Source organism: Felis catus, chromosome A2, assembly GCF_018350175.1.
Source record: "Felis catus isolate Fca126 chromosome A2, F.catus_Fca126_mat1.0, whole genome shotgun sequence".
In the NCBI taxonomy this organism is placed as follows: domain Eukaryota; kingdom Metazoa; phylum Chordata; class Mammalia; order Carnivora; family Felidae; genus Felis; species Felis catus.
The window spans coordinates 50,416,289-50,443,691 of record NC_058369.1 but is presented as its reverse complement, the minus strand read 5'-3'; the positions used below and the strand labels follow the sequence as shown (position 1 = coordinate 50,443,691).

At 41.0% G+C, this 27,403-nt stretch overlaps 1 protein-coding gene across 8 annotated transcripts in view; it reads left to right on the top strand.

The window, feature by feature from the left end:
• Window positions 1–7,552: 7,552 nt before the first annotated feature.
• RAD18 (RAD18 E3 ubiquitin protein ligase) overlaps window positions 7,553–27,403 on the top strand; it is a 110,367-nt gene continuing 90,516 nt past the window's right edge. For all 8 annotated transcript variants that reach the window (XM_019824935.2, XM_003982447.5, XM_019824936.2 and 5 more), the window contains exons 1-3: window positions 7,553–7,708; window positions 13,158–13,239; window positions 27,120–27,181. In XM_019824935.2, the coding sequence (XP_019680494.1) occupies window positions 7,658–7,708; window positions 13,158–13,239; window positions 27,120–27,181 (195 nt within the window). In that variant the 5' untranslated portion in view covers window positions 7,553–7,657. The remainder of the gene's footprint in view (window positions 7,709–13,157; window positions 13,240–27,119; window positions 27,182–27,403) is intronic.

Below are 27,403 nucleotides of genomic sequence, written 5' to 3'. Positions count from 1 at the left end.
TGCTGTCCCCCATGTTTGTGTGATAAACTAGAAGTTGTACCAAGATGTTTTGTGAGAATCGGTTTCACCCTGTTTTGCAAGAATGCTCCCCAGATGATGTGTGCTTCGTATGGTATCACATCTGGAAGTGCTTGCTACTTGGTACCCCCTTTTGGAGATCAAGTGGATTCTTCCTCATCCCTCCATTGAAAAGCTGCATTTTCCGTTTGAACAGCAAGTAAATTGTGGTCTGATCATTTGGAACCAGATAAACAATCCAGTTCTACTAGTTTTTGACAACTTCCTTATTTGGGAGCACAGTAAGATGTTCTAGGTTCCTCTGGCACCTCTTCTGCCCCAGATCTCAAATCAGCCATGTATCCAAGCAGCCCAGATTCCTTTCCATGGGAATAGACCACAGTCCATGCACTAGTAAGCAGTGGACCTGAGATTGGAACCGAGCAGTGTGATTTCAGAGCTAGTGCTCTTAACCTCTATGCCCTCTGGTTAATAACGTGTATTGGTGACAATGACAGTAATAATTATGACTGTTACTCCTATTGCTGTGGCCAGCCACTCACTGTCAAGTGCCCTGTAGGTGCTTCCCAACATTTAAAAAATTTTTTAAATTTTTATTTATTTTTATGAGAGAGAGAGAGACAGAGTGCAAGCAGGGGAGGGGCAGAGAGAGAGGGAGACACAGCATCCGAAGCAGGCTCCAGGCTCTGAGCTGTCAGCACAGAGCCCGATGTGGGGCCCGAACCCACAAACCATAAGATCATGACCTGGGCCAAAGTCGGACGCTCAACCGACTGAGCCACCCAAGCGGCCCTTCCCAACTTTTAAAAAATGTAATGGCTATAGCACCCTCAGTGGTAGGCATTATTGTTCTTACCTTGCAGAAAAGAAAACTGAGGCTCTGAAAGATAAGTGGCTTATGTAAGATCGCACGGTAAATGGAAGAGCATGGATGCAAATTGGGGTCTGTGTGACTCTCAGTCCTGTCCTTAGACACTAAAGACCAAATTGGTTGGTGAGAATTCTGTTTTTGGTGATTTCCACCCTGTCTCCTTCCAATCTTTCCTTGCTTTTCTCCCTTTGCCCCAAGTACTTCCTGTATCCAAGGGCCCTAGAGCCCTAATGCTTGTTTGGTACCTTTCCAGGTGATCCACCCCATGAGCGCTTGTGGGGCCCCTTCTTGTGTTCATAGCTGTGCTAGGGCGTGGATGGTCCTGTTGGGAGACAGTAATTTCCATGGAGTGTCTTTGAGGTACAACCTGCTTTAGCACCCCCAGAGGAACATTCAACTTTCCCAGGCTCTGGGAATCTAAAGAGCCTTTAAGAACCAAAGAATTGGAGCTTGAACAGGGAATGTGTATCCAGATATCATGACAGATGGTGGAGGCACAGGATTCAGTTACACATCCTTCAGTTTTTTCCTGGTGGATGGCTGCATCCTTATAAGGAGGAGTGACTGGAAGCCTACAGAAAGAAGAATTGCACATAAGTTGCTCTTCACAAGGACTGTCATGCCCCTGGGACCTATAAAGTCTGGCACCAGATCAGAAGCAGAGTGGAGATAAGTTTTTGGATCAGAGAGCAGGAGAAGACTACTATGGGGAAGAGGAGGGACTGATAAGCCTAGGGCTCCCACAATTCTGTGGCAGGGGGCTCCCACACCAGGTTTTAGGTATGCAGAAGATTCCTGGGAAGGGGCTTTCTGGGAAGGGGCAGTGTGGTTTTTGCTCACTGTAGCAGTTAGCCATTGTTGCTGTGTAACAAACCACTCCCAAACTTAGTGGCTTAAGAGAATCAACATTTATTACTTACCATGACCCTGTGAGTGTGTATGTTGAGCAGTTTTTCTGGTCAGAGCTGGCTGAGCTGATCTGTAGGGAGGCAGGTGGCTTGGCTCGGGCTGGATGGTCTAGGATGGCCTCACTCCCATGTCTTGTAGGTGGCTCTGTGTCAGGTGGGGTGACAAAGATAACTTGGCCACCTATCTCATCATCCAGGGAGTTGTTAGGGCTTGTTCACATGGTGGTGAGGTTTCCAAGGGCAGCATGACAGAGGACGAAGCCCAGCGGACAGACACTTTTCAAGCTTCTGCTTGCATTACACTTGTCAGTGTTGCAGTGGCCAAAGCAAGTCACATGACCAAGCCCAGAATCAAGGAGTGGAAAAACAGGTTCACGTCTTGATGGAAGGAGTCATATCCTAAAGAGGTGTGGATATAGGAAGGGGAAGAATTTACAACCATTTTTGCAATCTGCATGTTTACAGGGAGCCATTCTTTCTGTCACTACTGACGGCACCCTAATGTTCATTTCGAGCATCCACCCCTACCCCGTAAACTCAGACCTAGACAATCTGAGGCACAGTGATTGGTCTAAGGATGGGCATGTGACCCTGTTCTGGCCAATGAGATTCAACCTGGTACTTTGGCAGGAGACTATTGGGAATGAGGTGTTTGTTTCTGCTCATGCAGTTTTGCCAGTGGAACATAGTCTCCGAGCTTCTGGAGGCCACGTTTGCCACCACATTGGAGAAGCCTTCCTGGGACATTCAGACAACACTGAAGAAAGCAGATGTAAGGCATTAAGAGAGACTGAGGGGAAGGAAAAGAGACCAACCTGCTAAAACTTGGATCAGGCCACACTTGAATACCTACTCCTGGACTTTCTGTTTACATAAACACTCCCTTTTTTGATTAGGACATTTTGAGTTGGCTTTCTAACTCAACATTTGTAACCAAAAGAATCTCAAGTAATACAGCTCCCTCCCTTAAAGTTCTTCCTCTCTGATCTCAAAGCTCTTCCCATCTTTAGACCTTGATTTGGGCAGATATTCTTCATCTAGTTTATTGCTTGTGAGATCTGTCTGGACCTCTAGGGCCTATAGTAAGTTCTCAGTAAATATTCATTGAAAGCATCCATAAGAAAGGTTGGTACCCCTCCTAAGAAGAGGCTATGATTATGGTCAGGCAATCAGTGTCAGGGAGAAGCTTCCAGAGGCAGTGGTATAACAGGCAAGTGGAGTGGATGATGGACACAGTCTGTCAATGTAAAGTAGGCCCTGCTGGCCCCGGGGCTGGGGTCCCAAGGTGGGAGGAGTTAGAAACTGGTGAGAACAAGGCAGGGTGAGGTCCACGGTAATCATGGAGCCCACAGCACTTTCACCTCCTCCTGGCCACTGCCAACCTGGTCAGCTCCTTGTCACTGTCCTCTGATTGGTACTTTTATTCTTTCGCCACAAAAATCCTTTATTACCCAGAGCGACCTTTTGAAAATGTAGGTCAAATCATGTTACCTCCTTGCTTAAAACCATCCAAGGGCTTCCCTCTGTGCTGACAGCAGCATGGTAACAATGTCAGCTATACTTACACAGGGCTGATTAGTTGCCAGGCACCTTTCTAGGCACCTTAGTTACAATAATTCTTGTAATTCTCATAACATCACTGTAAGGCAAATGCTACTATTAACATCCCCATTTTACAGAGGAGAAAACTGAGGAGCAGAGAGGTTCAATAACTAGCCTGAGTCCACATGGATTAAAATCCAAACTTTTTATCAAGGCCCAGAGCCCTCCACCCTCAGGTCTTTGCATGGCTGCCCCTATCTCATTATTGGGTCCTGGCACCAATGCCATGTTCTCAGAGAGGAGTTCCCACATTATCCACTTTATAGTGCTCCCTGCTCTCTATTGCATCATCCTTTTTCACTTACATATTACTTACCATTTTATTAAATTATCTTCATTTTCTTACATACACCCTTGTTTCTGTCTGGGTCCCCTCTTCCCTCTCAGGTATCAGCTCCTTAAGAACAGGGACTGTGACTCTCTTGTTCACCTTCATGTTCCAGCACTTGGCACAGGTGGATAGCGGCTCAGTAGGGGAGGGGAAGACGGGAGGACAGGAGGAAAGAAGTCCTGAGCTCCTTCAGTGACCTCCCTCCCATGACCAGAGCAGGCATGGGCCCTCAGAGGGAGAGAATGGAGCAGAGAGAGGAGTGTGATGAAAAGACACTGCAAAGGAAATCAGGGCCCTGGGAGACCTTAGGGTGTGGCCATCCCCACACTTCCTGGGAAGGATGTTTCCCTGATTAAGGTTGTCAGATTTCACAAATAAAACTACAAGATGCTCAGTTAAATTTGAATTTCAGATAAAAAGTGCATTTTTTTAGGTATAAATATGTCGTGTATAATATTTGGGATATATTTATATTAAAAATTGTTTGCTGTTGGGGTGCCTGGATGGCTCAGTCCATTGAGTGTTGGACTTCAGCTCAGGTCATGATCTCGCAGTCCATGAGTTTGAGCCTCACATCAGGCTCTGTGCTGACAGCTCAGAGCCTGGAACCTGTTGAGATTCTGTGTCTCCCTCTCTCTCTCCCCTGCCCCACTCGTGCTCTCGCTCTCTCTCTCTCTCTCAAAAATAAATAAGTGTTAAAAATTTTTTTTAATTAAAAAAAATGTTTGCTGTTTATCTGCAATTGAAATTTACAGGGCATCCTGTATTATCTCTTGTGGCCCTATCCCAGACCTTCACTTTGTGCTAAGTGCAAAGCGTGATTCTGCTGAGCATTAGTCTGCTTTTCAAATATGGAACATTTTGTTTTCACTCCTGAATGAGGAAGTACAATCTCTTTATCGATCTAAGAAAAGGAGAATGTCTGTGGAAACAGTAGCTTAGAGTGGATTGGCTCCAAGGTGCCAGATAAATATCATGGGGAGGACAAAGCAAATGCCTTTGTCCTGAACTCAAAGCTGCTTTCAGAACCCGTTTGTGCTCTTGCCTGGCCTTTCCTTTCCAGGCCCAAAGGTGGGCTTGAGTGGGTGCTGTCAAAGAGGGCAAGAAGAGTATCAAGTATCGAGTATCGAGTAACCAGGATGGAGAATCGTTCAGCCTGTGAGGAAAAGATTCACAGGAACGTGGGCTGATCCCGGTGATTACTTATACATTCAGTCTCCGTGAGCAGCTGGTGGCAGGAACTCAAGAGATGAATGGCACTGGGTGCTACCCTGGAGACTCTCCAGAGATGGAGAGCTGGATCTGGAGCCCAGGACCAACGAGCGATGCCTATCCCCAATCTGTCTTCATGACTGAATGGAAAGACTGCATTTCTTTCCCTCTCTCTCTCTCCTTCTTCATTCTTTTTCTCTTTTCTCTCTCTTCTTTTTCCCTCGCGTTTCTAGCCTTTTGTCACTTTCAACCTACAAGTACCATAAAGGAAAGATTACTAGTGCACTCAGACCTGGGGCCTGGTCTCTCCAAGCCCCTGCTCCCCCTCCCCGCTACCGCCTCAGGAACTAGGCAATACCTACAATTGCCCTTGGAGTTCATTTGCATGCCCTTCTCTAATTGGTTGATACAAACCCATTGTATTCCCTAACCCTCCACTCCTCTCTGCCACTCCCCACCCTCCTGTTGGAGCCCCATAAGGTACAGCATCCTGGGAGCCTCAAACTTCTAAACAGAGGCTTTGTCTGCTCAATTACTCTTCCATAAAGTGTCAGTGGATGATCCTTTAAGGTTTGGGGTTAAGAGATCTAGATTCAAGGCTGGACTTTGCCACTGACAAGCTATGTGATCTTGAATGAGTCTCTTTGCTTCTCTGAGACTCATTTGCCGAATCTATAAAATGAGAATAATTCTCTTGATGAGGTGTTTTTATGAGAATACTCTGTAGTGGTGAACGTGGACTCAAGCCAGACTGCCCGAGTTCAAATCCTTCCTCTTCCACTTACCAGTAGAATGCCCTAAGTGAGTTACCTTTTTACTTCCTTTTCCTCATTTGGTTGGAGTGAGTCTGAAATAAGTCAAATTGTATAAAAACACCTGGAACAGTGCTTTGCACACAAGTGTCTAATGAATGTCAGCCTTTATTGTAATGGGTATTAAAGTCTTTTGTCCAAATGCTGTTAATATTATTATTGTCCAATGAATAATTGGGCATAGGCTGGGAAAAATCAATTGAATACAGCTCTGGCTTGGGAGCCAGAATTTCTTAAGAAGCAAGCCTAAAGAAGTGAAGACTTAACTTCTCCAAGCCTCAGTGCCTTTGTCTGTATGATGGCAATAACAACTTTACCACTGCCTACTTCACAGTGTGGCTCAAGTGCCTGGACAACAGTAAGCACTTAAAAAAAGTATTTGTTGGGGCACCTGGGTGGCTTAGTCGGTTAAGCATCTGACTTTGGCTCAGGTCATGATGTCCTGGTTCATGAGTTTGAGCCCCTCATCAAGCTCTCCACTCTCAGTGCAGAGCCTGCTTCAGATCCTCTGTCTCTGCCCCTCCTCCACTTGTTCTCTCTCTCTCTCTCTCTTTCTCTCATTCTCTTTCAAAAGTTAATAAACTTAAAAAGGATTTGTTGAATGAGTGAATGAATGCATGGACCTTGTTGGGTAGCAGTGACAAGCAGCAGGGGTCTGACCCGAGCAATGTTAACTGCTGAGTTGGGGCCATGAGACCTGATGCAATGAAGGTCCACATAAAGCAGAGGGGGAGGGCTGAGTTAAACTGACAGACTGGGTGGTATGATGGTCAGCTTCACATTTGGATAATGGGCATTCTTATACTTGCTTGATGAGAGTATAAATGCATTAGTATAAATCAGCCTTTTTGGCAAATCATGTAATGCTATCACAGTTTTAAAAGAGCACACAAATTGACCTAGTAGTTCCATTGGTAGGACATCATCCCCCACATATCTTGCCTCAAGTGTGCCAAGATGTATATAGATAGTATGTTCATTGTAACTCTTTGCAATAGTGGAAAACTGGAAATAACCTAAATGCTCCACAGAATGGGAATAATAAATTGTGGTACACCTATGTTATTGACTTTGTAGCTAGGAATGAGGTAAATATGTTCGTATTAGTATGGAGAGGCCTTAAGATGTGTGGTTAAATAAAGGAACAGAAAAACTCGTTGACAAAGCTATGCATTTAATTTAACATTTGTGGGGAAAAAAAGCCGTATCTATATATCTGCATAGGAAATATAAGAAAGTAAATATCTGAAAGAGTTAGCGTGGTTGTCTCTGCAGAAAATTTTTTTTTTTTTTTTTTAATTTTAATTTGAGAAAAAGAAAGAACTCCCGTTTAAAGTCCAAAGGCCCTATTTGTAGTCTGGGCAATGACACTGTATGATTCACTTTTTTGAGCCCAAGTTTCCTCTTGTGTTAACTAGCAATGGTAATATTCACCTCTCACGGTTATGATGGGGTGACACGAAATACTAGGTATGAAAACACCCGCTCAGAGAGGGGAGCAATCACGGAGGGCGATATGAGGAGGAGGAATGAGCCTGGACCTTGAGAGGTTTGGCAAGGTCTGGATTTGACTTGATTCCTGACTGTCTTTCCCTAACATTCCACAGGCATCTATTTATCAAGGGTCTGCTACAAAACCTAACGTGGGCTTTTCAACCATTTACCTGCCCTGAGAGGCAAACCGGGGGGGGGGTGGGGGGGGGGTGGTCTTGGAGCGTGCGCAGTGAGGGGGGGGTCTTTGGCGGCGCTCCGTCCATGTACTACAACTCCCAGCAGGCTCCGCACACGCCTCAGGCGCGTCGCTGGCTGCTTACGTATCGCCGTAGCGCGGGGAATTTCGAGTAGCTGTGGAGCGCGGGGAGGACAGTGGGTGACGGACCCCCCAGCCTACTTAGGAGAAGCCATGGACTCCCAAGTCGAGCCTCGGTGGCCTCCAGGCTTGGCAGTCATGAAGGTGAGTGGTCTGGGGAGGTTGGGGGCACCCGGGTGTCCGGGAGGCCATTCCCGCCTTGAGGAGGAGAAAGGATGTGGTGTGAGCCTCGAGCTGGGCCAGGGTACCCGGTTCGGCTCTGCCCCTGAGCGACCTGGTAGATTTGAGCCTCCTGCTGAGAAGTGACGGTGTCAGGCCTCGGTCCCTTATGGGGAACTTATGTTGGTCGCCTTTTGGAACCGGGTATTTTCAGCAAGAACAATGACCTTGAGAAAAATAGTCCAAACAGTGAAAACGACAGTGACAACTAATCCTTTCTGAGGGCCTACTACTTGTCGAGCATTACGTAAACTCTCGCAGTACATTAGTTGAGAATTTCCCCTAGTGACACCGGACTTGATTTGGTTTGAACCCTCCATCAGATAACACTTATTTAATCACCTAGCGAAACAGGTCGTCTCCTTCCCATTCTTTCATTTCTTCTAATCACCTGGTGCTAGTTTGCTTTAACCCCTCCCTGACCTGTCCTAACTCCTAACAGTTGTGTATCGCTTTTAAACAAGATCAGGGTTCAGGCTCAGCCTTAGCCTTTTGTTTCATTGTATTATTTCACTTAAGTAACTTTTTTTTTGCAAGTCATTCCAGTTCCATTTGCTATAGTGGTGAGCCCTGGGTTCCTGCTGTGCTTGATCAAGAGCAAATACACTTTGCTGTGCTAGCCAAGAATCAGTTGCTTGGTTTTTCTTCTTGCTCTGTAATTATGCATTTCTGTTTGTGTGCAAGACCACTTTCTAGTTGTTATCCCTCAGTTTTGTAAATTTGGGGATTATGGTGTCTGTCCCACTGACTCATAAGACTTGACTTTGAGGATTAAGTGAGGGGACTTGGGGGATAGGGTCTTATTCTTCTTACTGTCATCAGTGTCATCTACAGAGCTTGGGGACTCGAGATAGCCCCATGGTGAAAAGCTGACATTGTGGAGGGATCTAGGAAAGCTGTGGTTTTGGAGACGTGGTGGCCTTGACACAAAGTTACAGGGGAAAGGAACATAGATTTGAGTTCAGTGGTCCTGGGTTAGATCTGGTGTCTGGCTCTTATTTAACCGTGTCATCTTGAGTCGGCTACTTAGCCTCCCTCAGCCTGAATTTCTTCAAAGTGGAGACGAAAATGAATAGTTCATACGGTTGGTTAAATGAGTTGTGTGTGGGTAGGGATCTTGTCTGGCTTATTCACTGTGCTTGGCACATAGTGCATGTTCAAAGATTATTTGCAGATTGGTTGAAGGTAGTATCTGGAAGGTACTAAGCATTCAATTAATACGTCTTTATTGTTATCATTAGCACTTAACATGTGTGAAGTGTTCCTTTCATCCCTTTTTATTTGTTGTTGTGAAGATTGAATTGGATAAAGGAAATAAAAGCTTATAAAGCTTTTTGATGTGTAGATTTGAGCATATTTTATATATTACTACAACTTCCACAATGTTCTTTAGAAGCAGGTTCCATGTCTTCTCTGGATTTGATGTCTCACCAGAGCACTGAATACAGGGTTCAGCCCCCGAGAGTGTTCAACGATGGGGTTGACTGAGCCCATATTAGAATCATAGTGGAGAGCCAGCCCCCTTCCAGTATTTCTTTTCTACTTTTCTAATAGGTCTTTTATTTTGTTTTTATTGTTCGTACCTCTTAATGCTCTTCATTTTGCCCTTCCCCCATCCACCTCCCAGGTGGCAACCACCAGTTGTCTGTATTTAAGGGGCTGGTTTTTGATCATTTTTTTATTTTTTTAGATTCTACATATAAGTGAAATCATGTGGTGTTTGTTTTCCTCTGTCTGGCATATTTTACTTACATATTACCCTCTGGATCCATCCATGTTGTCACAAATGGCAAGATCTCATTCTTTTTTATGGCTTCGTAATGTTACATTGTATATATGTGCCATATCTTTTCTATGCATTCATCTATCCATGGACACTTGGGCTGCTTCCATACCTTGGCTTTTGTAAAAGATGCTACAATAAACATAGGGATGCATATGTCTAGTAGTGGAATTACTGGATCATATAGTATTTCTGTTTTTAATTTTGTGAGGAACCTCCATAGTGTTCTTCACATTGGTTGCACCAATTTACATTTCTACCAACAGTGCAGGAGGGTTCCCTTTTCTCCACATCCTCACTAACACTTGTTATTTCTTGTCTTTTTGGTACTAGCCATTCTGACAGGTGTGAGGTGATATGGTGGTTTTGATTTGCATTTCTCTGATGATGAGTGATGTTGGGCATCTCTTCGTGTCTGTTGGCCATCTGTATGTCTTCTTTGGAAAAATGTCTATTCAAGTCCTCGGACCATTTTTTTTTTTTTTAATTTTTTTTTTCAACGTTTATTTATTTTTGAGACAGAGAGAGACAGAGCATGAACAGGGGAGGGGCAGAGAGAGAGGGGGACACAGAATCGGAAACAGGCTCCAGGCTCTGAGCCATCAGCCCAGAGCCCGACGCGGGGCTCGAACTCACGGACCGCGAGATCGTGACCTGGCTGAAGTCGGACGCTTAACCGACTGCGCCACCCAGGCGCCCCTCGGACCATTTTTTAATTGGATTATTTGGGGGGGGAGGGTTTGGTGTTGAGTTGTATAAGTTCTTTATATGTATTTTAGATATTAACCTCCCATTGAGTGTATCATTTGCAGACATCTTCTCCCATGCAATGGGTTGCCTTTTTTGTGTTGTTGATGGTTTCTTTTGCTGTGTGAAAGCCTTTTATTTTGGTGTAGTCCCAGTGCTTGAATGTTTACTTTTGTTTCCCTTGCCCGAAGAGACATATCTATAAATATCTATAAATCTATAAATATGTTGCTAAGGTGATGTCCAAGAAATTGCTGCCTACGTTTTCTTTTAGGAGTTTTTTGGTTTCAGGACTCACATTTAAGCCTTTAATCCATTTTGAATTTATTTTTTACATGGTGTAAGAAAGTGCTCCAGTTTCATTCTTTTGCATGTAGCTCTCCAGTTTTCCCAATACCATTTATTGAAAGGACTGTCTTTTCCCCATTGTATATTCTTGCCTCCTTTGTTGTAGATTAATTGATGGTATAGGTGTGGGTTTATTTGTGGGCTCTCCCTCCTGTTCCATTGATCTATGTGTTTTAATCCCTTTATAATGTACTGCCAATTTGTTACATAGTTTCTGCTTGAACTTTTCCAGGGACAAAGAATTAGCTGCTCCTGGAAACTGTGTTTGAAGCTTTCTTCCTTTGAGGTGAAATCTGTCTCTAAATCCCAATAATCTAGGATCCGTGGACAGACTTTTGTATTTGAAATTATTTATAAAATTTCTGTTTGTATGTGTTTTCCTGAGAAGAGAGTTCATAGTTTTTATCCCTATTTTAAAAGGGATCTGTGACCAAAAAAACTTAAGAACTTTTTCTCTAGTTATTAAGTCTTTTCACCCACTTTTTCCTTCCTCCTTCCACTTTGCCCTCTTCTCTCTAAGTTGAAGAAGCCCTGGAGCATTCCACTTGACCGCTCTCTGTTTCCTGCACTGCATGTTACGGTCTTGAAGTGGCGTGACCAGAAGTTTTTACAAGAATGTTATAGTTCATCTGATACAGTATCACCTTCCACAAATCTTGCTGGGCATGTGTCAGAACTACTCCTCCAGAAGAGAGAGGATGGTTAGGTAGAAGAAAGCACAAGAGAGTGGATGCTCGGACTCTGGCTTCCGGTCCTGTCTCTGCTCTTAATTGATTTTCAACACAGTCTTCTAGTGGTTGGTGTCATTGGTAGCTTACCATCGAAAATAATAGAAGATTTTGACATTTTAATGTTTATTTCCCTGGATTTTTAACAATAGGAATTTCTAGTTTTGACAGATTATGAATGGAGTATGTATATAGAGTAGAAAAAATTAAAATTCAGATTAAAGAAAAGAACAAATGAAAGTTACTCATCATCCAACCATCCAGAGATAACCACTGTTTAATGTTTTCTCCTGTTTTCCTTCAGTTTTTCTTGTGTATGATGCATATATGGATTTAAAATGTGGGAACCCTTTGGAGTCCACTTCTTGGGTTTGATTCAACCACTTATAAGCACTGTAGGCTTCATCTTTAAAACTGGGATATAGATAGTATAGACTTCATAAGATTATTACGGAGATTAAACTGTATAGTCTTATTGTGATGTATTGTAGATTTGTTCTCTGATTTTTGTTTTTTTTTTTTAGTTTCCATTAAACATGAACGTTTTCCCATGGCATTAATTATTCTTTAAAAGTGTGTGTTTTTTTAAATGGCTACACAGTATTTCATCGTATAGACTGTTAGTGTTAGTGACATTAGTCGTTTTTGTTTGTATTTTTAAAATTTAAGTAATACACTCATAGTTAAAAAATATGAAATGAAAAGTAAAAGTCTCCCTTCCAACTTGTCCCTTATCTGTCCAGTATTCTGACCCCCGTTGCCATTATTTATTACTTAATGTGTGTCTTTTCAGAATTTCTTCATATGTATCCAAGGTAAAAATAGAATACATATTTATTTTACCCTCTCTTTTTAACAAAAAGTAGCCTGCCTTACTTCCTCTTTGCACTTACCTTGGCAGTCTTTCCATATTGGTACATGAGAAAGCTCCTTTTTTTTCTTTTTTCTTTTTCTCTTACATATCTGCTCAGCATTCTGTTGAATGCAGAATAACATTTTATTTTAAATGATTTAGAAGATTTTGGGTTGTGAGAATAGATCCTTTCCTGTTTGGATTGCATTCCAGGCTGATGCACATCTGTCTGCCTTCCCAGGTTAACTACTGCCTTACTTCTTCTGCTGTCACTGGCTCTACCTCTTTCCAGGGCTTCCTCATTTGGCTCCACCGTGTAGTAACTAACATGTGGTATTATGCAGAAAGCATCGGACTGACTGCCATTAGGGAGACAGGAAGTTTTGTCCTGGCTTGACTTATGCCCAGTATGTGTGTTTGCATCCTCATTTGTGAAGTAAGGGCTTTAACTAGATGATTTTGAGTGTTTGACTTTAAATATGTCTAATTTTGCCCTTAACCTGTGTGGTGAATGCTTGTTGGTACCTTTTACCCGACAGTGACTGTAGGCCAGGGAATGGGGTCTGAAGAGGAGGAAGCTTGGAGTAAGAGCTGGAAAACACATGGCAAATGGAACAGGAATGGAGTAGCCCTTTTGTGAAGGGTTGCCGATATGGAGCAGGAATTTGTAGTGTCACTTTATCTGTCTTAAAGCCTTTTTGGTAACCTGACATTTGAATGTGTAAGTCATGTGGGAGAGGTTTTTCTCTATTTGTCAAGATCTCTTGCAGTTTATGTGGAGTTAATTTTGGGTTTGTATATTCACAAAGGAGTATTATTAAATTGGTTTTTTTAGAGGATGGAGAAAGAGTTCTGTGGCAGATGGTCCAGTCTTGGTGGCTCTCTGACAGGTATATATGAATTTTTGCATTTCAGACACTAGATGATTTGCTGCGGTGTGGAATTTGCTTTGAATATTTCAACATTGCAATGATGATTCCTCAGTGCTCACATAACTGTAAGTATGCACCGTCTCTGTGAGCTAGTACAAGTGTGATTTTTATATAAGGTAGTGTTAATTTAATGCTCATTTATTTCTTACTGTTAGCTCCTCTATCTTGAGGTTTTCAGAAGGTATTTTCTGCCATCTTCCTTTTGGATATTTTTTTTTTTAAAGCAGAAAATTATTATATTTCAATACACAACTTTTACACAACCAAAAAGTACAACATCACTGTAAAGTGTTGGTGACAAAACGTAGTATTTCATTTGCAGTGCGTGGCAAATAGTTAACATCCTTAATCACAAATGATGTCTTAGAAACCAGTAACAAAGACATTAACATGCTTAACAAACATTAATATGCTTAACAAACATTAATATGGGTAACAAAGACATTTCCAAGGGAAATGAACAGCAACAACAACAAAAAAAAACACAGAGGAAGGTGAAATAACAAATAACTAGTAAGGGTTAAGGACATATAAAGATGACTGAACTGGGGCGCCTGGGTGGCTCAGTCGGTTAAGTGACTGACTTCAGCTCAGGTCGTGATCTCATGGTTTGTGAGTTCCAGCCCCACATCGGGCTCTGTGCTGACAGCTCAGAGCCTGGAGCCTGTTTCAGATTCTGTGTCTCCCTCTCTCTGACCCTCCCGTGTTCATGCTCTGTCTCTCCCTGTCTCAAGAAAAAGAAATAAAACGTTAAAAAAAAAAAAAAAAAGATGATTGAACTGAACAATAACAGAAGAGAAGCAATGTCTTTGTAACATCACATTGTCAAAGATGAAAACACTGACATCTAATGTTTGTACTGTTTTAGAAAACAGAAGTCTCATAAACTCAGGGGGACCGGATGGATGACAATCTAAGCAGTTTTGGGAAATGTCTACTTTTGACTCAAAATACTAATTTTGGATATCCTTATTTCCAGTGAACTGGAACTACTGGGACTATTTCAACAGATTAGTTGGAGAAATTCACAGTAATTTATATATGAGCATGTTCACCACATAAAAATTTATAGCTAATGTGGGGGCCCATAAGACCATTTGCATAATAGTTTATCAGTGTACCCCAAAAGGATATGCACAAAACTCCATTAACAGATAATGTTGGGAAGTGGTATTAGAAGAGGAGGAAGCATTAAGGAAGTAAAAATGCTATCCTTCACAAATTTCTGTGTCCTTTGAAATCTGGGAAAAGATACCTTTTTATGAATCAATTTTAAATTTACCCTGTGATAAGTGAAAATTATAAATATGTGCACTTCATACTTACGGGAACACTGAGATGAAGCCTTGTAATCATACCATCATGAGCTCGTCTGTGTCATGACATCTCCATCATTCAAGCTCCCAATATTTATTAAAAAATTTTTTTTTAATGTTTATTTATTTTTGAGACAGAGAGACAGATTGTGAATGGGGGAGAGGCAGACAGAGAAGGAGACAGAATCTGAAGCAGGCTCCAGGCTCTGAGCTGTCAGCACAGAGCCTGACGCGGGGCTCGAACTCATGAACTGTGAGATCGTGACCTGAGCTGAAGTCAGACGCTTAAATGACTGAGCTAGCCAGGCGTCCCTCAAGTTCCCAATAGTTAGTCCAATATCAATAATGAGAAGACTCAACGTCTCTGATCACAGTTCTTTCCAATGACACGACACTCTTTAGGTAGCTTTCAAACATGAGTGTTCTCAGTCCAGTTTTTCTTTTCTTTTCTTTTTTTTTTTAAAGGTTTATTTATTATTTATTTTCAGAGGGGGGACGGGGGAGAGAGAGAGGGAGAGAGAGAATCCCAGGCAAGTGCCACGCTGTCAGTGCAGAGTCCCATGTGGGCCTCAATCTCACAAACTGGGAGATCATGACCTGAGCCAAAACCAAGAGGCAGACGCTTAACTGATGGAGCCACGCAGGCCCCTCTCAGTCCAGTTTTTCTGATCTGCAAGGACTGTCCACTCCAGTACACGAAAGAGGAGTGTCCATGCATCATGAAGACTGTCTTTTGGATTTGAAGATGCTGGCAGAAGCAACAGCATCAGTTTTACATGTAGTTATCATTCATTGCGCCAAGGCTTATTCCTGGGACCGGAGATGGGAGTGAAGACCGCGTGAAGGAGTAATATTGCCACCAGAGGTCTGGTGGTACCAGTTCTTGCGACTACAAGCAGAGGTGGCAACAGTGTGTTTTCCTGAAGCTCTCATCTCCTGTGGTCTCCAGTTAAGACTTAAGAAGTAGGAAAGTCCATCGGACAAGGAATATGCCTGATGTCACCTGGCCTCAGGTTATCTGTAAATCTCTTCCTTTCATCGTGTTCATCTCAAATCCCACCTTCTCCCATGTTTTCTTGGATCCCCTCTTGGATATTTTTATGCCTTTTTTAACGCTGTAGCAATGAAAATTTTCGTCTTTATTTGCCAAGTACTTTTAGATGTTAGATTTCAGAATTTTTGTTTTGTAACAGGATAACGTACAGGTAGTTCAATCATGTAGTCCTTGACATAAATGTATATAATTCAGAGTTTAAAAATATATTCAAATATATTCAAAGTTTAAAAATCCCAGTGGGAGAATTCCCACTGAAGAGTATTACCCTTAACTTGCTGTGTGATTGTGATTGTAATATACTGAGATTTGTTCGTACTTCTCTTTATGTGTCTACTGTGTATTTTTTATAGTGTAGCTTAAGGTATTTAATGCATAGTGGTGAGCCTGTCTTTGTTTAGGAGCTGGCCATCCAATGAACGGGTCATCTAGGTTCATGATCTTTCTTGTCCTCTATTTTCTTTCTTTTGTCCTCTATTTTCAATTGATTTGTCTTAGAAGGTTAGAGACAAGGTAGGCTTAAAAGATGATTTTGGTGGGTAGTAGTAGCATTGGTGAAGAAGTTTCTATAGCAAAGACGTAAGAGGGTGGTGCTGGTAGCAACGTGGGTGTTAGAGATGTTACTAGGCTTGACTCTTGACTCCCCTCCCTTAACCAGGCGGGTTAACTTGCAAATGCTAACGTTTCTTCAAATGTAAAAATTTGATGAGTCATTTCTACTTTAAAAGGTGATTGTGAAGGGGCCCTGGGTTGGCTCAGTCGACTCGGACTCTTGATTTCAGCTCAGGTTCGTGAGATGGAGCTCGCGTTTGTCACTATGCTGACAGCCTGGTGCTTACTTGAGATTCTCTGTTTCCCTCTTTCTGCCCCTCTCTCATTTTTATGGGCACACTCTCTTTCTTTCTCAAAATAAATAAACTTAAAAAAAAAAAAAAAAAGATAATTGTGAAAACTAAATGTGCAGAGCCCAGTGTCTGGCATGGTATATATAGGTCCTCAATAATTGTTAGTTCTTCTCTAGGGTAGATTCACATTAGTTACTAAGATAAGTTTTAGGAATTATTTCTAAGTATGAGTTAAAATAATCTTTAGGTATAATTTACATTAATACATTATATCCATTATAAGACGTAAAGGGTACAAGCATAGTTGAGGTTTGACGAAGGTGTATACCATGTAACCAGTATAGTTAAGATATTATACATTCTATCCCCTGACAGAGTACTCCCCATAATAGTCAATATAGCTTCAGGCAGTAATGTGTGTGTCTGTTTCTGGACTCTTTTCTGTTCCATTGTTCTCTATGTTTATCCTCGTGTCAATACCACACTCTTTTAATTACTGTAGCTTTGTAGTAAGTCTTGATGTCAGACATTTTAAGTCCTCTCATTTTGTTTTTATTTGGACCTTTTAGGATCTTTGCATTTTATATGCATTTTCTTTCTTTCTTTCTTTCTTTCTTTCTTTCTTTCTTTCTTTCTTTCTTTCTTTCTTTCTTTCTTTCTTTCTTTCTTTCTTTCTTTGTTTTTTTTAGTGGTTTTTTAATTTAGAGAGACAGAGTGTGCATGCAAGTGATGAGCATGAATGGGGGAGGTGCAGAGAGAGGGAGAGAATCTCAAGCAGGCTTCGCACTGCACAGAGCCTATAGCACAGAGTGCCCATGGGGCTGGATCCCATGAATGGTGAGATCATGACCTGAGCTAAAACCAAGAGTCTGATGCTTAACTTGACTGAGCCTCAGGCACCCCCTACCTTTTTGTTTTTTATTTGTCCATCTCTTTCTTATCCTTCTGCTTTTTAAGAAATAATTGAACATTTTGGGGCGCCTGGGTGGCTCAGTCGGTTAAGCGGCCGACTTCGGCTCAGGTCGTGATCTCGCGGTCCGTGAGTTCGAGCCCCGTGTCAGGCTCTGTGCTGACAGCTCGGAGCCTGGAGCCTGTTTCAGATTCTGTGTCTCCCTCTCTCTCTGACCCTCCCCCATTCATGCTCTGTCTCTCTCTGTCTCAAAAATAAATAAACGTTAAAAAAAATAAAAAAAAAAAGAAATAATTGAACATTTTAAGTATTAACTGTTTTCCACAATTGACTTACTAGCTCTGCTTCTTTGTTTTATTATTTTAGTGGTTGCTTAAAATATGCCTCTTTAATTTATAACAATCTCCTTTCAAACAGTGTTATGCCATCTGAATAGGGTAGAAATGTTACAAACATGTACTTGCGTTTCCCCCTGTCATCCTATTGTTGTCTTTAGTTTTATGTGTACATATATTATAGACAGCACAATACATTGTTATTATATGTGCTTTAGAGAGCCCATTATCTTTTTTTTTCTAAGAAGGCTACATGCCCAGCGTGGAGCCCAGTTCAGGGCTTGAACTCACCACCCTGAGTCAAGACCTGAGCTGAGATCAAGAGTCAGACGTGTAACCTGCTGAACTACCCAGGCACCCCTGACAGTCCATTATCTTTTAAGCAAATTAAAAAATTTCTTTTTTGTCTTTTGTATTTACTCACATATTTATCATTTCTGATACTCTTCTTTCCTTTGTATGTATCAAAAGTTTCCTTCTGGAAAAAGTATCATTTTTTTTTTCTCTCTGCTACATTTCTTGCAGTATAGTTAGTTTGCCAAAGAATTCTGTTTAGCATATGAAACCAGATGTGGTATTCTTATTTATAGCTTTCCGTATATAAGGTGCCTTTTTTCCTTAGCTCCTTTTCAGATTTTCTCTTTACCAGTGGTTTTTAGAAATTTGTAATATGCTTTAGTTTGATTTACTTTGTATTTGTCTTGTTTGGGGTTCATGGCTTGAGATTTATATTTTGAAACATTTTAACCCTTGTTTCTTTGAATATTTTTTTGTTTACAGTCCCACTCTCATTCCCCATTGCTGATTCCAATTAAATTTTATTTTTAATTGTTTTTTATTTTACTGCTTGATACTTATCTATAGCCATGAGACTCTGTTTTTTTGTTTTGTTTTTTTCTTTTTTTCTGTTTTGGTCTCCACCTCACACCCACCCTCCCTTTGTGTGCTTAGTTTTGGATAATTTCTTTTGCTATGACTTCAGGTTTATTGATCTTTTATTCTGTAGTATCTCATCAGCTGTTAGTCTTATCCAATGAAATTTTATTTCAGAGAGTGTATTGACCATCTCTAGAAATTTCATTTCTAAAATATTTTCTGTTTCCTTGTTAGGTTCTTGTGTGTGTTTTAATCTTTGAATTATACGGAATGTATTTCTAATAGCCAGTTTAACCTCCCTGTCTGCTAATCCATTATCTGTGGCATTTCTAAATCTGTTTCTGTTAGCTGATTTTTTCCCCCTCCTGGTTATAAACCACGTTTTCTTGTTTCTTTGCATGACTGGTAATTTTTGATTAGATGCTTGCCATTGTAGTGTTTACATTTTTGAGGGGGTAGATTTTGTTGTATAGCTTATTGGAGTGTGGGGCTGTGTTGTGGCAGGCAAGTAAGGTACATGTGGATTAGATTGATCCTGTCAAGTTTTGTTTTTAAGCTTAGTGTGGGTCTAGAGTAGCCCTTTCTATAGGGCTGGGTTTTGTTTTTTTTGGGGGGGGGTTGGTGAAAAACATAATACAAAATTTGCCCTGTTAACAAATTATTACATGTACAGTATAGTATTGTCAACTACGTGAACATTGTTGTACAGGAGATCTTTAGAACTTTTTCATTTTGTGTAACTGAAATTTTATACCCATTGCACAGTAACTCCCCATTTCTCCTTCCTTCAGCCCTGGCAACGACCATTCTCTTTTTTTCTTATATTAATTTGACCGGATACCTCATATAAGTGGAATCGTGCAGTATTTGTCTGTCAATGATTGGCCGATTTCACTTAGCTTAATATCCTCAAGATTCATCCACATTGTAGCATGTGGTAGGATTTCCTTTTTTAAGGCCAAATAGTATTCCATTGTATGTATACATCACATTCTCTTTATCCATTCATTTGATGGACACTTTGGTTGCTCCTTCCTTTTGGCCATTGCGAATGATGCTGCTATGAACATGGTAGTCCAGCTATCTCTTTGAGATCCTTTTTTCATTTCTTTTGCATAAATACACAGAAGTAGGATTTTTGGCTCAGATGGTAGTTCCATTTTTAATTTTTTGAGGAATCTGCATACTGTTTTCCATAGTAGCTGTGTCATTTTACATTTCCATCAACAATGCACAAGTGTTCTAATTTCTCTACACTGTTACCAGTACTTATTATTAGCTTTTAAAAAAAAAATTTTTTTTTTAACGTTTATTTTTGAGACAGGGAGAGACAGAGCATGAACAGGGGAGGGTCAGAGAGAGGGAGACACAGAATATGAAGCAGGCTCCAGGCTCTGAGCTGTCAGCACAGAGCCTGACGCGGGGCTAGAACTCACGGACTGCGAGATCATGACCTGAGCCGAAGTCGGCCGCCCAACCGACTGAGCCACCCAGGCGTCCCATTATTAGCTTTTTAAATAATGGCTATTCTAACAGATGTGAGGTGATATCTCATGGTTTTGATTCACATTTTCTGGATAATAAACGATGTTGAGCATCTTTTCCTATACCTGTTGGCCATCTGTATGTCTTTGGAGAAATAGCTATTCAGATCCTTTGCCCTTTTTAAATCTTGTTTTTGGGTTGTTGTTGTTGAGTTGTAGGTTTTCCTTATATATTTTGGATATTCTTACCAGGTATATGGCTTCTTGCAAATATTTTCTCCTGTTTCATAGGTGTTTTTTTTTTTTGTTTCATTTAGTTTTTTTACTGTGTTGATTGTTTCCTTTGAAGAAGCTTTCTAGTTTGATGAAATCCCACTTACCTATTTTTGCTTTTTTTGCCTGGGCCTTTGGTATCATATCCAGGAAATCATTCCCAAGACTGATGATACGAGGCTTTTCTTCTTTGTTTTCTTTTAGTACTTTTATAGTTTCAAGTCTTCATGCTTTTGCATGTAGAAATCTCGTTTTTCTACTGGTGTTTGCGGAAGAGACTGTCCTTCCTCTGTTGTGTACTCTTGGCACCCTTATCAAAGGCCATCTGACTGTATGTGTATGGGCTACCCTCTTTTCTTTCTGGTGCTCTGACCTACAAATTCTAGCTACCTGGATTTCCCTGAATTCTGAGCTTTGTTATTTCAACTAGCAAGACTGGTGGGCTATTTGACGCTCCTCCCTGCACTGTGGTCACAAAATTGCCTCCAGATAAGGTAGGGCTATGATAGAACTTTCTCATTTCTGCTGTTGTCCACAGTCTGAAAATAGTTGTTTCATATTTCCCTCCAGTGTTTTAACTGTTTATGGAAGGGTCATAATTCTGGACCCTGTTACTTTCTCATGGACAGAGATAGGAGTCCCATGTGTAGGTGAAAGACTACTTTTTATGAATTCAGTGAACTCTACTTAGCTGAAAAAACTAGCCTTTACTTCCATTCTTTTCATTTTCATTGTTTGTTTCTTTGTCACTTGTAAGTTGTCATTGATGTCATTCTTTATTTAAGAGGAAGTCAGTAGAGGGTACTTTCAGATTATTTTTTGAGCACTTATTTCCCATATTGTACCTCTCACAATTTGGCAGCCCTTTCCTACTAAACACCACTTGTCACCAGTTCCTGCAACACTTAAAGTTTCTCTGGGTCTGTAGTGTTGTTTTAATGACACAAAAGCCCCCAGAGCTTAATACGAACTAGATTTGGCCGTCATATTCTGCTGTTGTCGTGGGTCAACTAGAATTGGTGACCCAGAATCCTACCTACCCATTGTTTATTGCTGCTCCTTAAACATTTCAGGATTTATCATTTTAAATCACTTTATGCTGCTTTGCTCTGTTTAATGTTTTTGAATATGGTTAATGAACAATACATTTACAGTTCTGTTATTAAGGTTGGAATGGGGTGCGTTGGCAGAAAAGCAAGTCAGTTAAATTGATCCAAAATCTTGCTATTAAAGAGCACTTTTTTGGGGAGAGGGAATGGACTTACTCCAATCCATAAAACACCATTAAACACCATAAAGTGAGAAATGTTCTCATTAATAAGTTGATATGTTCAGGTGCTAATTTTCTTTGCTCTTACCCGGTTTTTCTGTCTTGATAATGGAAGATGCTCAAGATATTTCCTCTTACATGAAGTCATTGGCTTGTAGACACTGTTAGGTTACCACTATTTTAAAGATGGATCAGGAATCATTTTTATTTTTCTTTTGTAGATTTTGACTAATAAAATTAATTGAAACTTGTATTAGAATAAAAAGCAATTTAATCTCTATATACTTTTTCAGTGAAATATGACATGTTCCATTTGCTGATCTTTGCTAAATTAAAAGGCAGTATAAGATTGCTTTAGGCAAATATGTGTTTTTCTTCTCTTACATTCTTTTTTTTTTTAATTTTTTTTTTTAATGTTTATTTATTTTTGAGAGAGACAGAGACAGAATGCGAGTGGGTTGGGACAGAGAGAGAGGGAGACACAGAATCTGAAACAGGCTCCAGGCTCTGAGCTGTCAGCACAGAGCCGGACGCAGGGCTCAAACTCACAAGCTGCGAGATCATGACCTGAGCTGAAGTCAGACGCTCAACCGACTGAGCCACCCAGGCGCCCCCTTCTCTTACATTCTTATGAGGCACCACTCTGGAACAAGACGGGAGAAAAGTGGTAGCGTATGTATGGATGGGACAAACAGTTAGGCAGAGCCACATATATGACAGGCTGGAGTGCTACTTGTCAGGAGGGATAGTATTCTCTTACCAGCTAGCTGGTCACTTAGCCCTAGAACCGGAGGCAGAGGCAAGCTTTCTCAGCTGTCCAGGACCTCCTATTACTTTCAAACTGGGGACTGGATTTTCTGCTTTTACTGGACACTCAAGAACTATTTTTGAAATGGTTCATTTTCTCATACAGTCCTTAAGATCACACACACAAGTAATTGGTTTAACTATTAGAAATTTGCTTTTTACTATTGGAATGCTAGGATCTTTTGATATTTGAGAGCTAGCAGTTTGTTGTGTCTTGTTTGAGATTAGAAAGCCTCCTCCCCCAAGGCTGGGGTGTTTCTGTGAAGCTACCCTTCACGTCACTCTTTTATTCTACCCTCCTCCACCCTGTCCACAGAGCTCAGAGTTGGGTTTTGGGAGAAAAACAAACTTCATAGGTGATTTAAATAAAGCCACCGAGGTATACATGGCTCAGAGCTCTTCACCTGCTCTACTTTGATTGGAATATGATGGTTGCCTACTAGAGAATACATTATGCTGGCCTACATTTCAGCACTACATATTTAGTAGTAAACTAGTAGACTGAAATTAAGCCAGTGGCTTCATCTGCTTTGGACCTGTGTCTGGTTCTCCATATATGATAACTAAACACATAACAAGATTATGAAGAAGAGAAGACAGTAGCCTCTTTATACATACTGTGGTACATGTGATCCTATTAATTAATGCTTATTTGTATTATATAGGTATATATAATAGATATATTTTATAAACAAATTATACATGTTTTAAATAACTAATAATATGTTAAGAGCATGGGTTCTGGTTCTTGCCTTTGCCACTTACTAGCTTTGTGATGTTGGGCAAATTGGCTGAGTCCTGTGCTGCATTTTACTTACTATAAAATAGAACTGCTCTTAATACCAGCCTCATGGGTGCTGTAAGGATCAGAAGAGTTAATACATATAACATGCTTAAAACAGGTCACATAGTAAGTGCACAGTGTTAGGTTAAACCATGTGAAATTGCCAATATTTATTGTTTTTTGACTTACCCCAAAATGGCAATTTTATATACTTAAATGCAATAGCAATATGTACTAATTTTTAAAAAATACTTGTTGAACAATCAGAATCACATATTATGGATGCAGTTTACTGTCTAAAATCCATTGAATCAATATTGATGAGGGTAGGGCCTGGGAAACTAAATGGAAACCAACAATAATCTCTCCGAGTGACTAAGATGAGCTGGCAAGTTTAGGAATTCTTGATTTACAGTATTGCTCAGGAGATTTTTTTTTTTATACTGTGAAGAGAATAACACTGATAGTGAAGAGAATGAATCTGCAGAGGAATTTTGCCTCGGAATAAATCAGAACTCATGTCTCACTTCTGTCTGATTTAGGTGATATTTAGATTGGATGTTAGACTGTAGAGTTGATGCTGGAATGAATTAAGACTTTTGGGGGACGCCTGGGTGGCGCAGTCGGTTAAGCATCCGACTTCAGCCAGGTCACGATCTCACGGTCCTTGAGTTCGAGCCCCGCGTCAGGCTCTGGGCTGATGGCTCAGAGCCTGGAGCCTGTTTCCGATTCTGTGTCTCCCTCTCTCTCTGCCCCTCCCCCGTTCATGCTCTGTCTCTCTCTGTCCCCAAAAAAATAAACGTTGAAAAAAAAAACCTATTTAAGACTTTTGGGACTGGTGTATTTTAGGATGAACGTATTTTGTGTAAGAGAAGGGCATAGACTTTCATGGGGCAGGGAGCAGAATGTGTCCCTCCCAGAATTCCTAAGCCCTAACCCCCAGTGGGATTGTATTTGGGAGATCATTAGGTTTTGCTGCGGCCATGAAGGTGGGCCCCCGGTGATGGTGTTAGTGCCCTTGTAAGCAGAGACATTTAGCTTGCTCTCTTGAGCAAGCAAACTCTCTTGAGCTCTCTTGAGATTGTCTCAAGTGCAAGTGATTTTTTTCTTCAGCTGTATCTGATCTACTCAGGAGTCCATCAAAGACATTCTTCATTTTGTTACAATGTTTTTCTTTATATTTTAAAAAATGTTTATTTATTTTTGAGAGGGAGAGACAGAGCACAGTATACTCTCCTGCACTTGAATTGGGAAGGGGCACAGAGAGAGGGAGACAAAAGATCCCAAACGGGTCCTGCACTGACAGCACAGAGGTCGATGCAGGGCTTGAACTCACGAACCATGAGATCATGACCTAAGCTGAAGTCAGATGCTTAACTGACTGAGCCACCCAGGTGCCCCTGTTACAGTTTTTTTTTTTTTTTTAATCTCTAGCATTTCTTTTTGTTTTAAAAAAAAAATTTTTTTTTAACATTTATTTATTTTTGAGACAGAGAGAGACAGAGCATGAACAGGGGAGGGGCAGAGAGAGAGGGAGACACAGAATCGGAAACAGGCTCCAGGCTCTGAGCTGTCAGCACAGAGCCGGACGTGGGGCTCGAACTCACGGACTGTGAGATCATGACCTGGGCCGAAGTCGGCCGCTTAACCGACTGAGCCACCCAGGCGCCCCTGTAGCATTTCTTTTTGATTCTTTCTTAGAATTTCTATTTCTCTGCTTATGTAACCCATCTGTTCTTCCATGTTGTCAGCTTTGTTCAGTTGTTTGGAATTCCTGGTCTGTTAATTCCAGCTGTCGTGCCATATTTGGCTATCATTCTCATGCTTGCAGTTTCTTCAAACTATGTCTTTTACTTTTTAGTATGCCTTGTAGTTTTTTCCTAATAGCCTATCATGATGTACTAGGTAAATGGAACTGTATTAAATAGACCTTTAGTAATGTGGCAGTGAGATGTTGGGGCAGTGCAGTGTTCTGCAGTTCTACGGTCACGTCTTCTTTTAAAAGTGAGCCTGTGCCCTGGACTGTGAATATCACAAGTGCTTCTCAGTTTGCTCTTCCCCTTGGGTGGGACAGTATAACTAGAGGTAGCTGGAGTCGCTTGTTTCCTTTCCTTGAGGTCAACTGGGCTCTGATAATATCCCAGAAGACTTGGATCTGGTAAAGCACTTTCTTTTGAGGTCAGGCCTTGTTAAGAAGAACAGAGTGCTCTGATGTATTGCAAATGTTTACTTTCTCCCCTCTGCCTGCAGAAGGGCAAGGGGATTTTTCTGATTGTCCCTTTGAATACCGGTAGAACCCTTGGAGCCGAAATTCATTTAGGTGTGAGGCCCATCCTGTGGTCCCCCTGGAGTTTTTAAATTAAAAAAAATTTTTTTTTAATGTTTATTTATTTTTGAGAGAACACAAGCAGAGGAGGGGCAGAGAGAGAGAGGGGGAGGCACAGAATCTGAAACAGGTTCCAGGCTCTGAGCTGTCAGCATAGAGCCCTACATGGGGCTCAAACCATGAACCGTGAGATTGTGACCTGAGCCGAAGTCAGACGCCCAACGAACTGAGCCACCCAGGTGCCCCCCCCCTCCCCCACCCCCGGAGTTTTAACACTCAGACTCTTTCCTCCTGAGTTTCTAGTGACTTGCCAGTTATATAGTTTGGGTTTTCCTATCCCTGCACTGGTTCTAGCAGAGTGTCTTTCTGTGGTTCTTGTGGAGATTTCTGCTCTGGTGAGTTGTGGTTCTTGGTGTCCAGCCTATCTGTCAACAGTTTGGGAGCAGCAGTTAGTCCTTTAAGCTCACTTCTCTGATGGAGCTTCTAGGAAGGGTTGATTTTTCAGTCTGGTCAGCTTTTTATTTGTTGTTAGATGGAGGTGGAGTGATGACTTCCAAGCTCCTCACCTGTAAACCTGGAAACTGGAATTCTCCCTTTATCCGTCTTTGCTTCCCCAAAGAACTTAACCCATTGCCTGTTTTATCTTCTAACACGCTCTTTCGTTTTTCTTCCTGGGTGCTCTTGCTGAGGTTGCCGCGAGTTCTTCGTTTCCTGGATATCTATACCTGAACTCATACTGTCTCTTCCTCTTTAAGCCGCATCCTTTTTAGTAAGGCCCCTTCACTAAGCTGAATTTGCGCTGATAGCAAATTAGCTACCATTAAGGTACCATTCTATTTAGTCACATTTTTTTTCCTTTGAAAGATCATTTTACATTGCCTTAGATGTGAAGAATTTAGTTAATGCCAATTTCCTGCTTAAATCCTTAGGATTTATTACAATGAATTGCACTGAAATTGCCTCATTACTTTGTTAGCTCCTTAAGGTCAAGAACCTTTCCTTGTATATACTTTTCTTAGCGCTTGCCATGAAATGCTTGTTATTTGTGAGATGATCGACATCATGTATAGAGTTAGGATGTAGAAATCCCTATTTGATAACCTAGGTGTATATTTTTTTTATTAAAAATATTAAAAAACATTTTTTTTAAGAGGGAGAGAGCTCAAGCAGGAGAGAGTGCTGGAGGGAGAGAGAGGAGAGAGAGAACCTTCAGCAGGCTGCATGGAGCCTGGCGCAGGACTAGATCCCACGACCCTAGTATCATGACCTGAGCCAAAATCAAGAGTCCAATGCTCATATGACTGAGCCAAACAGGCTTAAAATGTTTACATACCTTATTTCAAAATTTATATTTCAGAACACTAGACATAGGGATATCTGACATATTTAGACAGTATCCATTTCAGGTCTTACATGGAATTGTGATATCCTAGGGACTCATGATTATTATTATTTGATATTTTTCCCTCTCCTAAAAATGCTGTTTCATCACATTTGCAAGTATGCTCAGGTAGAGTAGAAGTGTTAGAATTTTGAAATTATAGTGATAATATTTTAGATGATGGAAATATTCTAGGACTTAAGTCAGATTTTGTTAGAAGTCAAATTACTATATTATTAATATAGCCTAACTCATTTATTATGTTGCATTTGTTTTTTTTTCAGACTGTTCTCTCTGTATAAGAAAGTTTCTATCGTATAAAACACAATGTCCAACTTGTTGTGTGGTAAGTTTTCCTTTCCTGTTTTTTCTTGGAAACTTAATTGGTACAAATATTTCTGTGTGACATACACACAAAAGCCCAAGGGAAAAGGTATAATTATTCAGTTAGGCTACATAAAAGACATTTTCAGAAAGACCTCTAAAATACATATATGGATGCTGGGAGAACTGGACAGCAACTTGCAGAAGGATGAAACTAGACCACTTTCTTACACCATTCACAAAA